The sequence below is a fragment of the Tiliqua scincoides genome, chromosome 7 (genome assembly GCF_035046505.1).
Source record: "Tiliqua scincoides isolate rTilSci1 chromosome 7, rTilSci1.hap2, whole genome shotgun sequence".
In the NCBI taxonomy this organism is placed as follows: Eukaryota; Metazoa; Chordata; class Lepidosauria; order Squamata; family Scincidae; genus Tiliqua; species Tiliqua scincoides.
This window is the reverse complement of record NC_089827.1, coordinates 57,490,634-57,505,919: the sequence shown is the minus strand read 5'-3', so window position 1 is coordinate 57,505,919 and position 15,286 is coordinate 57,490,634. Positions and strand designations below refer to the sequence as shown.

At 45.8% G+C, this 15,286-nt stretch overlaps 1 protein-coding gene across 1 annotated transcript in view; it reads left to right on the top strand.

Annotated features, from left to right (window-relative positions):
* Positions 1–11,139, top strand: part of ENTHD1 (ENTH domain containing 1) — a 38,595-nt gene extending 27,456 nt beyond the window's left edge. The window contains exons 5-6 of the mRNA XM_066634472.1: positions 4,085–4,534; positions 10,532–11,139. Of these exons, the coding sequence (XP_066490569.1) occupies positions 4,085–4,534; positions 10,532–11,139 (1,058 nt within the window). The remainder of the gene's footprint in view (positions 1–4,084; positions 4,535–10,531) is intronic.
* The last annotated feature ends 4,147 nt before the right edge of the window (positions 11,140–15,286 follow it).

Sequence of the window (15,286 nt, the reverse complement as noted above, 5' to 3'; positions counted from 1 at the left end):
CCCTCCCCCTCCCCCTCCCCCCATGCAAGTGAAATGGCAGGCTGACTAGAAATTGAAGATTTTTTGAACAAGTTTGCAAATTGGGTTTAGGTCTTATCATCTAATGAAGAAGAACTGGAGAAGCACTGGGAAGAACTTGTGATCAGGGTGAACCTCAAAACCTGCAAGGCTTGTTACATGTGCTGCTAATTTTCATTTTTAGGCTGGGTTGTGGGTGCTTGGGCACCTACACAGCTGCAGCACTTTCAAAGGACTGTGGTGGGGAGGTTGTGCCTCACCACCCACTGCAGGCCCCTGCTTTGCACTCCCTGGTCAGTAGCAGCCCTCAAACTTGTGGGAGAATTGCCACTAGAGTAGACCAAAGTGATGGGTATCTGCTGTTCCCTGTCGGAAAGCAACCTAGAATAACAGTGAAACTGTTAGTGAAACTGTCCTTCCAGGCTGCCATTCTCTCTCAAACCCTGGAAGTCAACAACTCCCCTTGAACTTGTGGGGCTTCTGAGTAGACGTGCATTGGATTGCAGAGTTGGAAGAGGAAGTTTTAGAGTTCACTGGAATTCTTTTTGGGGCTGAGTGGTAAAAGCAATAGAGCAGCATTTCTCAACCAGTAGTACTCATACCACCAGTTGTACTTGAGGTGGTGCCCAGTGGTACTCATGGCAGGACCCCCCCCCAGACCTCCACTGCCTGGCAGTGAGACCAGCAATACAATGCAACAAACAGTAGTAGGAGGCTCAGTTCTGCTTTCCTTGCACTCAAAAAAGCCCTCCCATCTACCCTGGGAGCCCAATCCTATGCATGTCTACTCAGAAGTAAGTTCCATTATACTCAATGGTACTTACTACCAGGAAAAAGTGGATAGGATTGTAGCCTGAGCCTCTTACCGTGGTTTGTTGCATCATGTCTGGCCTCTTAGTATGGAAATAACTGATGATAAAGTCATTCCAGTTACTTCCAGTTGTACTTCCCAGAGGTGGGCCATGCAAAATGGCGAGAGGCAGATGCTGAGGAATGCTGTAATAGAACAAAAAAGAAGGGGAGATGTAAAGATGTTACTATGCTGTTGTTGCTTTTGGTTGATGATGAGGTGTCAGACTATGTGCTCAGTGCACTTTTGCTGACCAGATGTTCACCACTAAAAGTGAACCAGATCTTTGAGAGGATTGACTGCTCTGGTAAAAATCACCAAGTTCCCACTGAGAAGGAAGGTGGCCCAGCTCAAAGCCCCGTGCAGCAAGTTGGTTTGTGCAGATGTGAAGGTGCTATGCTGCTGTGGTGTCTCCAGAGGTTGGTAACCTGGAGCCCTGGCAGTTTCCACCTCCTCTTCTTGGTGCCTTCCTGATTTCATTATACAACTCCCTTGAGAATTCAAGAAAAAATGTCCATTTGAAGTGTGCATTTCAGCCACATGTTTATCCTCCTTGGAAACTAGTGGCCAGAGGCCTGTAAGTATGACTATAGAGGACAGAATTGCAGCCTTACAGTTTGGATTTAGACATTGGGTGCGTGTTAAAGTTACAGTGCAATCCTATGACTGTCTACTCAGAAGTAAGTCCCATTATGTTCAATGGGACTTACTCCCAGGAAAGTGTGTACTGTACAGAATAGGAGTGCAGCCGTACTCTTTCAACTTCCTTTGCAGACAATTGAAGCTGAGTTGCTCATTAGGACATAGAACCTGTTGTTAATTTATTTGAATCCCACCACTGGATTTAAGTGTGCCTAACAGAGTGACCAAAGATGGATTTCTAAGCTCAAAGATAATTTTGTCACTGATCAGTGATCATTTTTTTAAAAGATAGCTTTTGCCCAAATTGTGTTAGCATGTGTTCAAATACAAACAAGTAGATGAAAATGTGTCAGGGTGAATGGATGGAACTAACAGCTATGATCAAATAGCTAGAAGCCCAATCCTATCCTTTCCCCCTCCATAGCATCCAAAATGGGCTGTGCTGTATGCTGGGGGGTGCGGCAAGTCTGGAGGCTCAGGAGGGGAAAATATTTCCCCTTACCACCCCTTTGTGCCTCCTGATCACCAATGGGTCTCCTTGGTTCTGTGCCAGGGGATCAGAGAGGATAGCATCTAGTACAATTCTCCTTCGCCAGGTGCCACTCCCTCTTGCCTCCACCAGGCCCCAACCCTCCCCCTGCTCCTCACCTTGCCCCATTCTGCCTCCCCTGCCTACCTACCCAAGTCAGTGGGAACTCCTGTCCCAACCATTGTCCACTGGACCTATGTGGCCACTGTGGCAGTGGGCCAGAATCATGCGGCTTTGCTCTCTACCAGCAGGTTGTTTACAACTGCAATAAAGCATGTCCTTTTGATGGAACACTAGTTCTGGCGGTGGCGGCAGGGGATAGGATTGGGCTACAATCCTATCCACACTTACCTGGGAGTAAGCCTCATTGACTTTAATGGAACTTCTATTAGCCACAAGAGAGAGGCTCCCATTTGTACCATGTGAATTTCAATCATAATTCCTAGCCTACATTGCTTTTCGGACCAAATCTGGTGCTCAGATGGGAGGGGGGTCATGTTTATATGACCTTAGTGTCATACACTTTATGCTTTCATTCCTCTTCCCTCTGCGGTGCTTGCATATAGCTTAGTTCCTCATCACATCTGATTATTCTTGTCCCTGTCTGAAATTTGTACTGTATAATAAGCTATTGAATAAAATTGGTAGGGTGATTTCTGGGAAGAAAACTTCTAGATGATTAGCATTTAAATAGGACAGATCACCATTAAAGTCTGTATTATGTTCACTAAATCAGTGTTCAGCTTGAGCAAGACAAATTTGAATACAATATTGTTATAGCTTATAATTACAGATATCTAAGTGCAGTTATACAGATTGATTATAACCAGTTTCAGAGGCAGACTTGAAATAATAAGGTTCCTTCAGGTCAGTTTCAAGTTGCAGCGGCAAAGATTTATGGCAGAGGGCATTCAAAATATCTGCAGAATATCTTTCACTCACGCAGTGAGGTTGCTCCTGGAACTGTCCCACTCAGCGTATAAATTAAAAACATATAAATATTTAAACTATACATTTTAAGAATCGTGAAAAGATTCCAAAAAAGTGAATAAAATTTCATTTTTGAAAATAGTATGCGCCTAGAAGGTATTCAATTACTGACACTTTTAGTCCACCTTATTTCTGAAAGGTAACAGCTTGTAAAACATTATATAAAATAGTATTTAAAATATGACATGTTGTGGTGATCTCATGGGGCTGTCATGATCTGCCATGTCGGAATGGTGAAAGAAACAAGGCACACAGACCTAACTTTCCCACACACCACTGAGCACCTTCTTAGGTGACTGTGACAGACATGTCATCCCCATTGCGACTGTGAAAGTCTCCAAAAGGGTAGTTGCTACCACCAGGAATAGAAAGCCAAAAATAGAGGTGCCCTCCTACACCCATTCTCATGTCTGGAGTGAACCCAATGACTAGAGTTCCTTCTGCATGAAAGCTGATTTGGTAAACAAGTGGCCTACTGACTGGCCAATCCCAGCTCCTCTACATCTATACACACAATAAGAACTTGTCGCATCAGCCATGCACCATCTATAAGCAAGTGAAAAGCAGTAACTCTGGTCTGACTAGCACAAGTCCAAGCAGAGAAAGGGGTGGAAGAGATTGGATCTGGTGCTGCAGGAGGGGATTGGATCTGGTGCACGCCATCACCACCGGATTCATCCCCTCCTGCAGCCTCCCGCCCCCTGTTCCCTCCCCTACACCCCCCACATGGGGAGTCTCCCCCTCTACCTTACCTTTCTCGGCAGACAGCAGGCATTCCATCAATGCATGTGGGAAGTCTCCGGCCTTCCCACCAGTGCTCTGGCAGCATGCTACTCAGTGTGCTGCTGGAGCACGCTTTATGGCCATTTTCCAGCAGTTGCCACCAGCGGAATGCATGTTTTGCTGGCAGTGAGGCCCAATAGGATTGAGCCATTAATTTACTTTTCTCTTTTTGAAACCATTTGGTTACACTATGGGGTAGAAGTACCATAAATAAACGAATACGCAAACTTCTAGTCAATTGTTTTCTGTGACATCCTTTTGCCATCTTGCAGCCACTGCTTTGAGCTCCTCAGAAATAAATCCAGAGCCTGCACAGAAGTGGGATTCAAGCTGGAAGTCAAAGAGCTCCGTTATTTCTAGAGTTATGCTGAAATCTCCTCCAAGGAAGATGTCAAGTGGAACTGCCCACAGAGTTGCAGCAACTTTGTTCAATGCTTGGTCAGCCGGTCCAGGGGAGTTGAGCACACCCAAAAAAGAAGTTTCAAAGGCAGACTTTGCTCGCTGTGGTAGTAGCGCTTCTGTGGAGACCATCTACTTATCTCCTGCATTTCAAGCTTTTGATCCTTTGGGGAAAAGTGCGACAAACACCACAAAATCAGCACCATCTCCTTCAAAGCAGTTATTTGGGCCTACTCCGTCTAGCATGCAAACCCTCAACTTTGCCATACCTCCAAACACTACACAGACAGATCAGCTAAGCAGTAATCCCTCCCCAAGGCCAGGTGAGTTTGTGGTTTGCATATCTGTCATAGAAATGTATTTATTTTATTGCTTTTCTCTGCTCATGTTCTTGCTTTGTAGCTGGTGCAAAATGCAAAACCTTCCTAGTTTGGTGATTATGCCCAGGAAACCAGCTTCCAGCTAAATGTAAAGAATCCATCTGTTAATATTGCTGTCTTGCTCAGGTTGACTTTCAGGTTGTTTGTACAGCCACTAGAACTTTCGTACTTAAATGGGGACCGGGTTAATACTAAGAAGAGGTTAAATGGCACCTTTCTAAAGCTTCATGGTAAAGCTTATAGTAAAGTAATAGCAGTCAAGGTGAAACTTAATGGAGTGGCATGGTGGCCGCTGCACTAAAATCCTTTTTGTTTGAAAAAGCTCTCGAAAATACAGTTAAATGGCTGTGCATTTTAAGTGAATTTTGTGCTCTTGGAAATGAATGGATGATAAGGTAATTATCCAGTTCTCACACAGAGAATTCAAATGTAGGATCAAGGAGGGTGCAAGCTTGTTTGCACTTAATGATTGTCAGTCTTTGAGTTCAAGAAATTGAGGTTGTGAGCCCTAACGTGTATAACTGAAGAGTCTGATTGACCTTTACTAGAGTAACCAGGACTGACCAGAGTAAAGTTGCCACAATGTCCACATTCTCAGGGTTGCAAAAGTCTGTTGCACAACTTGTTTCAGCAACACAGATTGCATGGTAGGGTAGTGAGCCTATGTGGACACCTTTCATCATATGTGCATTTCATCATTCTTGCAGGCTTTCCATGTAGGGTCTTGGCTCTTTCAGGGATACTTCAGGCCCTTCCCTGTAGTCATGGATTTCAGTTTTTAAAAGATGTTCCCAGCTCTTTTCATTATGGAAGTTCATTGGAAATGGTCAGATAGTATTCTACCTAATTCCTCAGGGAGAAATAACCTTGCTCCTAAATTTCACTGTTCTGGTCAACATGTGCAAAGCCACCAGGATGACTGCTATGCGTTTGGAAACTTGTATTTAGTTGTTAGTCTATTATAATTAATTTAAATATATCACTTGCATATGTTTAGACATGCTGTTTCACATTATGAAGAGTCTTCCTTCCGTGAATCATATATTATTATGAGGAAGAGTCGCACCTGTTTGTGGTATCCTGTCCAGTCCTAGCGTTCCCCCTTTCCTAATATTTCTGCATTGAATCTGTCCATGGATACCTGGAATTGTGAATAGTAGTTAACCCCATCACCCTCATGACTCACGTTTTTTTGTTTGCAAATGCTCTCTTTACAAAGTGATGCTTATAGGAAGCAGATAGCAGAAGAAGCAGACTGCAAGAACACTAGACTTGTAGTCACTAGAGCAGCGATTTTCAACCACTGTGCTGTGGCACATTGGTGTGACATGAATGGTCTGCAGGTGTGCCACGGGAGTTTGGCAGAGGGTCATTTATTAATATGGCCATTGGGGGATGTCAGCCCCACATCAGCAGTGCAGTGTGCCCTGTCAATTGTCAAAAAACTGATGGTGTGCCTTGACAATTTTAGTGCCTTGTCAGTGTGCCGTGAGATAAAAAAGGTTGAAAATTGCTGCACTAGAGCATTGGTTCCAAACTCTTGTCCCCTTAAGACAGGGTTGGAACCCAACTGAGGACCCATAGGTAACGGCACCCATCATTTCTGGGTTCTCCCCTTCACCGCTGCGGCCAACTACCATGATGAACCGGGTAAGTAAGAAGCCCCTTTAAAACCTCTTTCCTACCTGCCGGTAGTTGGCGGCAGTGGGGAGAACCCTGAAGTGACAGGCACCGTCACCTACAGGTTCCACTGATTCTCCACCCTATTTAAGAGGAAATGATTTTTCAACTTGGCAACTGGGGGGTCACAACCCCCAGGTTGGGAGCTGCTGCACTAGAGGAATGCAAGAGGAGGCAACAATAAGAATGCCAACAGGAAGCAAAATCTTGCATTCTTGCTATCTGTCTGCTTCCTCTACTATCCACTTCCTGTTAGTGTTTTCACTGTTAGCATTCCTGTCGATGGAGGGGTGGTGGTTTGAGAACTGTAGATCACTGAAACAGCAGAAACTCAATCCATGGATATGGGGGGGGGGGTACTGTATGCCTAAAGTAGGCTACTTATACATTTTAATAGTTTAATGGTCTTGGGACCTTTGCTGATAGCTAAACTCAATTATACTATTCTTTGTTATTATTTTTAGTTGTCAGGAGTGATGTCAGAGATCAGCCAGATCAGGCACTGCCTCATCATAGGACCCACCCAGTTGAGCTGACCCTTGACCCCTCATTCTTAGTGGTGCTTGTAGCATCTAATGCACTATTAGGAGGTTGGTGAGGAAGCATCATGTGACCCAATTTAGGGCTTTACCCCACTAACACTACCAAATTGGTGCTGGCACCATGAGTCACTGAGTCCTCTCCCCTGTAGATCAGAGTCCAAGTATAGCATAAGAACATAAGAACATAAGAACAGCCCCACTGGATCAGGCCATAGGCCCATCTAGTTCAGCTTCCTGTATCTCACAGCGGCCCACCAAATGCCCCAGGGAGCACACCAGATAACAAGAGACCTCATCCTGGTGCTCTCCCCTACATCTGGCATTCTGACTTAACCCATTCCTAAAATCAGGAGGTTGTGCATACACATCATGGCTTGTACCCCATAATGGATTTTTCCTCCAGAAACTCGTCCAATCCCCTTTTAAAGGCATCTAGGCTAGACGCCAGCACCACATCCTGTGGCAAGGAGTTCCACAGACCGACCACGCGCTGAGTAAAGAAATATTTTCTTTTGTCTGTCCTAACCCGCCCAACACTCAATTTTAGTGGATGTCCCCTGGTTCTGGTATTATGTGAGAGTGTAAAGAGCATCTCCCTATCCACTCTGTCCATCCCCTGCATAATTTTGTATGTCTCAATCATGTCCCCCCTCAAGCGTCTCTTTTCTAGGCTGAAGAGGCCCAAACGCCGTAGCCTTTCCTCATAAGGAAGGTGCCCCAGCCCCGTAATCATCTTAGTCGCTCTCTTTTGCACCTTTTCCATTTCCACTATGTCTTTTTTGAGATGCGGCGACCAGAACTGGACACAATACTCCAGGTGTGGCCTTACCATCGATTTGTACAACGGCATTATAATACTAACCGTTTTGTTCTCAATACCCTTCCTAATGATCCCAAGCATAGAATTGGCCTTCTTCACTGCCGCCGCACATTGGGTCGACACTTTCATCGACCTGTCCACCACCACCCCAAGATCTCTCTCCTGATCTGTCACAGACAGCTCAGAACCCATCAGCCTATATCTAAAGTTTTGATTTTTTGCCCCAATGTGCATGACTTTACACTTACTGACATTGAAGCGCATCTGCCATTTTGCTGCCCATTCTGCCAGTCTGGAGAGATCCTTCTGGAGCTCCTCACAAGCACTTCTGGTCTTCACCACTCGGAAAAGTTTGGTGTCGTCTGCAAACTTAGCCACTTCACTGCTCAACCCTGTCTCCAGGTCATTTATGAAGAGGTTGAAAAGCACCGGTCCCAGGACAGATCCTTGGGGCACACCGCTTTTCACCTCTCTCCATTGTGAAAATTGCCCATTGACACCCACTCTCTGCTTCCTGGCCTCCAACCAGTTCTCAATCCACGAGAGGACCTGTCCTCTAATTCCCTGACTGTGGAGTTTTTTCAGTAGCCTTTGGTGAGGGACCGTGTCAAACGCCTTCTGAAAGTCCAGATATATAATGTCCACGGGTTCTCCCGCATCCACATGCCTGTTGACCTTTTCAAAGAATTCTGTAAGGTTTGTGAGGCAAGACTTACCCTTATAGAAGCCATGCTGACTCTCCCTCAGCAAGGCCTGTTCGTCTATGTGTTTTGAGATCCTATCTTTGATGAGGCATTCCACCATCTTACCCGGTATGGATGTTAGGCTGACCGGCCTATAGTTTCCCGGGTCCCCCCTCTTTCCCTTTTTAAAAATAGGCGTGACATTTGCTATCCTCCAATCTTCTGGTACCGTGGCCGTTTTGAGGGACAAGTTGCATACCTTAGTCAAGAGATCTGCAACTTCATTCTTCAATTCCTTAATAACCCTTGGGTGTATGCCATCAGGGCCCGGTGACTTATTGATCTTTAATTTATCAATGAGGTCTGAAACATCTTCTCTTTTAACCTCTATCTGACTTAACTCCTCGGTCAGGAGGGGCCGTTCGGGCAGCGGTATCTGCCCGAGATCTTCTGCCGTGAAGACAGATGCAAAGAACTCATTTAATTTCTCTGCCATCTCTAAGTCTCCTTTTATCTCCCCTTTCCCTCCCTCACCATCCAGAGGGCCAACCGCTTCTCTGGCAGGTTTCCTGCTTCTAACATATTTGAAGAAGCTTTTATTATTCCCCTTAATGTTGCTGGCCATGCGTTCCTCATAGTCTCGCTTGGCCTCCCCTATCACCTTTTTACATTTCTTTTGCCACAGTTTATGTTCCTTTTTATTCTCTTCATTAGGGCAAGACTTCCATTTACGGAAGGAAGCTTCCTTGCCCTTCACAGCCTCTCTAACTTGGCTGGTTAGCCATGCGGGCACTCTCCTGGATTTAGTGGAACCCTTCTTTCTTTGCGGTATACACCTCTGCTGGGCCTCTATTACTGTTGTTTTAAGCAGCCTCCATGCACTCTGGAGAGACTGGACTCTTTTTACCCTCCCTTTCAACCTCCTTCTAACCAGCCTCCTCATTTGAGGGAAGTCCGCCCGTCGGAAGTCAAGGGTTTTTGTTAGAGATTTGCCTGGTATTCTTCCCCCAACGTGCACGTCAAAACGGATCGCAGCATGATCACTGTTCCCCAATGGCTCAGTAACGTTTACATCTCTAACCAGGTCCTGCGTACCGCACAAAATTAAATCCAGAGTCACCTGTCCTCTGGTGGGCTCCGTGACTAGCTGCTCTAAGCCACAGTCATTTAGCACGCATATGGACCTAATTTAGGGATGGCTCACAATCACTTTCAACTCTATGGGAGTCATCCTAGCCTATAACTAGGCATATGAGCCTGGAAGTTGGAAGGAATCAAGGTAGGAATTAGATAAAAATTAAACAACTTTTCCTAAGGCCTGATCATTTCAAGGCATATCCATTGCCAGCATTCTGCTATTTCAGAGGAAGTTCCCAACTCCTGCTTCCTGAACTTGCATATCCAATAATGTAAATGGACAGGCACCACCTGGAAGAACATCCAAGCCAGGTAAAAAAAAAATTAACTACCTTAAACTATAGCTTCTGTGATTCATACAGCCCAATCCTAACTAAATTCCTGCACAGTGATGCAGTGGTGCCAACATGGGCTATTTTGGATCCCGTTGGGAAATTTTGGCTGCTGGAGGTCTCATCAGGGTAAGTGGACATTTGTCCCCTTTCCTTTGGGTAAACTGGAGCAGCTGCTATGGATCAACCCAAACCTGCACCAGTGATATCGCTGGTACTAGTCTGAGTTGATTCATGTCAGTGGATCAGGCCTGGGAAGAGGGATTGGATACAGTATGTGTCAGTGCTACCAATCCCAACCCCCTCCTGGGCCCAATCCACCTGCCTTTGTTGCCACTATTCCCTGCCCTGTTCCACCCCCTCCCCACCCTTCCCTGCAATCCCCCTGCCCCTGCTCCAGACTTACCTGGTCTGGTGGTAAGTCTGGTTTAGACCAACAGCACCAGTTGGAAGGCTCTGACTTTCTCACTGGCGTACCTGGCCTTTGCACTGTCACAAAATGCTTTACGGTACTTTTGTGACAGTGTGTGCTGGCGGAACACGTGCCCCCCAGCACTACTAGAGCATAGGATTGGGCCGTTAGTGTAGCTGATGTTGCTGTATTTAACTTATATGGTAGAGTGTATATTAAGATTCTTAAACTTATTTCCATAAAGTCATTCAGGAGTATTCCAAAATGGTTAAAGAATATAATTATTTGCAAACAATGTTTAACGCTTTGTTCCTTTCTTTTATATACATTTTAGACTCTATAAGCTCAATAAGGACAACATCCTCCTTTTCTACTTTCTCCATGCTGTCATCCCCTGAGTCAGTTGTTCCAAGCAATACGCCGCAGCCTCATTGTATTCCTTCCCAAGGAACTCCTTATTTTTCTTCACCACATGAACTGCCTTCCATTTTCTTTAAAGATCTCAAGGAAAGGATCACGCATTCCTTTTCTCCTTTCCCAGCATCTGATATAGATGAAAATGAGAATGCTAGTGTCTTAGAGCTCCTTCCTGATAATTCCAAATGTTCTGTCCAAAACACTGATGGTTTTAGGAGTAGAACCTGCCGTGCTTCTGGTGAGAGTTGGGAGTGTATTGCACCTTCTAGCGCTAACCCTGGTGCACCTTCTGGAGCAAGTCTTCCCAGTACAGATCTTCTGTGTGGAAGCACCGAACAAAAGGGCATGATCATCCTGGAAGAGATTAAAAATGCTGCTTGTGGGCTGAGACAGGACTTTGGCAGGATGGCGCAGGAGCTGCATTCCATCACGAAGGAATTGACAAATGTGACAGCTTCCATTCAGCATATGAGCAAGTTCTTGGCAGCAGCCCAGCCTGCTAAAGATGCCCCTGACCCAGTGTAGGCACAGTGGCCACTATACTCAGTAAGCTTTTAAGTATTCTCCCTGACTACTCCACTTTTCGTTATTCACCTGACCTCATTGTTTAGAGTTGAAGTAATTGAACATAGATATCAGTACGTATGTTATATTCTTGTTATGGAAAATAAATTGTTGTTTACATCTTATAATGTGATTGATGTATGCATTGTTCAAAATATCCCTTTGACTTGTTCATTGTTTACAACCCACACATCTCTCGGTGGTGATGTGAATTTTTTTAAAAAAGTATTACAGCGCAATCTTATACATGTATCTCATACATGTACAGTGCAATTTTATACATTACTCAGAAGTAATCCTGAGCTCCGCGTGCTGGCTTACCACCAGTGCACACTATTGCAAACTTGCCGTAAGCCACATTTGCGAGCCCTAATGCTGGGCAAGCGCCCGTGCTGGTCGGTGCTGGGCTAGCGCCGGGTGGGCGCCTGGTCTCCACCACTTGGCGGTTGCATGAACTGTCGAGTAGCAGAGAGGAAAGCGGGGGCGTGGGGGAAGGCGGGGAGGAAGCATTCCTGGGAGAGGGGTGGCTGGCGGAGGGCAGGGAGAGGGCAGGGAAGAGGTGTGACAGGGAGGTGGAGAGAGGGCAGGGGGAGGCATGCTGGAGGGAGGGAGGGAGGTGGGATGGATCCAAAGCCTCCATGTCAGGCTCATGGCCCAACATGAGGCTTTTACCATTGCGGGGCTGCTCCCTTTACCTTGGGGAAGGGAACAAAAGTCCCCTTCTCTCAAGGTGCTATCGGCGGCTGCCTCGGGTGTATAGGATGTGGCGGCAACCATTTTCGGTGCCACTGCAGCCGTACGCCTGGGCAGCTCAGGATTGGGCTGTAAGTCCCATTATAATCAATTGAACTTACTGTCAAGAATGTATGTATAGGGTTGCAGCCAGAAACCACAAAGAGGAATCAGTGTCAACAAACACTTCCCATATTTACTTTAATTCCAAAGTTCCTCATCATGCCTAAAATTCCCTCATGCCATCCATATCACCGTCCTCTGAAAAAAGTAGTAACAGCCTTGTACACTGGCTACAGAACTGGTCCAAGAAATCCTTCTGGCTTTGAAGTCAGAAAAGGAAAGACAGTACTCATTGATTTGAGTCTGCACTATGGGAAACAGTAATGGAAGTTCCAGTAATAGAATTAAGCTGCCCAATTTCAAGTCACAGTGAAAATGTCATCAGTTAAAGATAATAAGAGACTCATGAGGTTTGTTTGGCAGCAATCATGAGACCTTGGAGGGGATGGACCATTCTGTCAAGCCTAATGGAGAGCAGAACTGTGGTTAATCACAACTTGTCTGCAAGCCATTAATATATTTAAGCAGTTATTGTCAGAATGTTGTGCCCTCCCATGGGAGAAGGAAGGAGTAACTTTAACTGCAGTTGCCACTAAATGAAGCACTCCAATTCTGTCCTAGATTTCACAAAAGAAGACATATGCGTGGAATTCTGGCAATAATTTGAATCCATCTTCTCAGGAAACACATTTAGGGCCCAATCCTAAGAGGCACTTGGGAGATGCAAGTCTCTTGCGCTGGCCCAGGAGTGTCACAGAAGTTAGCACTTTTATGCCACTCTGAGAGAGGCTGGCACATGTCTGTGAGTCGGCCTCCTTGTACCGACGTGGGTTCCAGGGAAAAGGTGAGTTGTCTTGGCTGAGCTCAGCCGATGCAGGGGTGGGGAGGGCAGGGAGGGGGCAGGAGGGAGAGGTTTTGGGGTGGGGGAGGGAAGGTGGCGGGTGGAAACGTGGTGGGTGGGGTGTGGGAGGCGGGACCAGGATCTGGCAGTTATGCCTGATCCTAGCCCCATTCCCGGGTGGCCCAGGGCAGTCCTGGGCTGCTCGGATTTGCACCACCCCGTCAGGTGGCACAGATCCAAGTGGATTCAATGGGGCTGCTGCAGCGTGACAAGGGGTAAGGGGAGAAGTTTTCCCTTGCCTCGGGCTGAGCCTTAGACAGCCCCAAACTTACACTGGATGCAGTGCAGGCCTGCTGGCCTGCCTGTTTCCAGCGCAAATTAGGACTGTGCCTTTAGAAGATTGAAAGAATTCACCTATTTACTCCTATTTACTCACCTCTCACTCCAAAGTTTTATGCTTAAGTGTCATGTCTCCTTTACATCCTCCAAAATTCCAATTTGTACAGTTATAATTTCTCTGAGTTCCAATTTGTTTTCCTTCTTTTCCTTTTTCTTTTTTTCCAATGACTAGCAACCTTTCAAAATAGTAAGTCCTCTTATAAACCATCTTTTGGGCGAGAGTATTCTAGCATTCATCTTAGCTATATACCTGTATGTTGTTAAGTGTTTGCTTGAACTGCACTGTGTGTGGTTCATGATTCTGCAATCAAGCTTTGACTAGCAGGTAACAGATGCAGCATTTAACAGCAATTCTGATGGCAATAATAAAGTTTCAAACAACATAATCCTGGAAAGAGCTGGAATCCCTAGCATGCATACACTGCTGAAACAGAGACCAACAGAGACCTGTGTTGGCTTGGTCATGTCGTGAGAATGGGCGATGGTCGAATCCCAAAGGATCTCCTTTATGGAGAACTCATGCAGGGAAAGCGCCCTACAGGTAGACCACAGCTGCCTTACAAGGATATCTGCAAGAGGGATCTGAAGGCCTCAGGAATGGACCTTAACAGAAGGGAAACTTTGGCTTCTGAGTGTCCTGCTTGGAGGCAGGCTGTGCAGCATGGACTCTCCCAGTTTGAAGAGATTCTTGGCCAACAGACCGAAGCAAAGAGGCAAAGAAGGAAGACCCATAGCCAGGGAGACAGACCAGGGACAGACTACAGTTGCTCCCAGTGTGGAAGGGATTGTCACTTCTGAATCGGCCTATCAGCTGCCTTGGGTGTCCTTCAGGGAGAAAGGCGGAATATAAATCGAATGAATAAATAAATAAATTCAGCCACACTAGGTGCTGTTCCAGAACCACCATTCAGAGTGCGATACCATAGTCTTCCGAGACTGAAGGTTGCCAACTGTCAATATTGTTTTATTTTAAAGCCTGTGATTTTTTCACTGAACTTGATAAACTAAACATATCCATAAAGCATTCTGGGACATGCATATTAGATCACAGCCACTTGTTGGTTATTCAGGGAATGGTTCAGTGCCTCCACTTCCCAGAAGACGCACAGTGTCCATTTACTCATACCAAACCCATCACTCATGAAGCTGAGAGAGGTAATTGTGGGGCCAGCACAAGTTCTGCATTTTTAACGGCTGCCTTACTGCTTTGAGCGCTAAGGTATCTGTAGCAAAAGCTCTTCTTTATGTTTCCTGGTCTCCCATTAATACTGTTACAGTAGCAGCTTAGAAGGAGCACAGGCCAGACATTGCCATATGGCTACCCTGTGGCAGGAATGCTGGGTAGGTGTTGTATGGCAATGCCATAAAGAGACAAATTTGGGAACCATTATTCTGGGGGAGGCTCCGAATGACTCCTGTCCCACTTTTATGCAAAATTACAGAAATCTCTTCATTACTCATTACTTTCAGGAAAGTGGATGCACCAGAAAATCTGCAGAACTGCTGCTAATTTTTGCACCCCCAACTTACCTAGGCTACCTGGAATGAGACAAAAAAATCCTACAAATAGCAACAGTAACAGGAAGAGCAGAAATGGCAAGGAGTGAGAGAGGACGCTTCTGAGTGTAAGGATGAAAGAAATGAGACAACACAATAATAAAGATAAGGGTGAAATAATAATAAGGGTGGAACGACACAATGTTGTATCCCCCCCAACTCTGATTTCCCAAATTGGCTCAAGCAGGCTGCCCCCCCCCCCGACCTGTTGCTTGAAGCAACTGCTTCACTGAGCCTCATGAGTGGGCCAGCCCTGCCAGGAGTTTATATGCTGTTTCTATCTGGCTGTTTTTGGTGGGTCCCTTTTCTTTTAATTTACAGTTTATCCACATCTGCCTACCCCAAGAATGTAGGAACCAGGCAGGCACTCAACCACCTGAAATCACTGTTGCTATACAAGAGGGATTTGCAATAGCTCTAATGCCCTTTTCCAGCTCTTAAAGGCTCGAGCAGGCCAGTTTCTTGTTCCCAGTATTCTGAACTGTCTCCTCAACACCCTATGATTCTTAGGGGGCC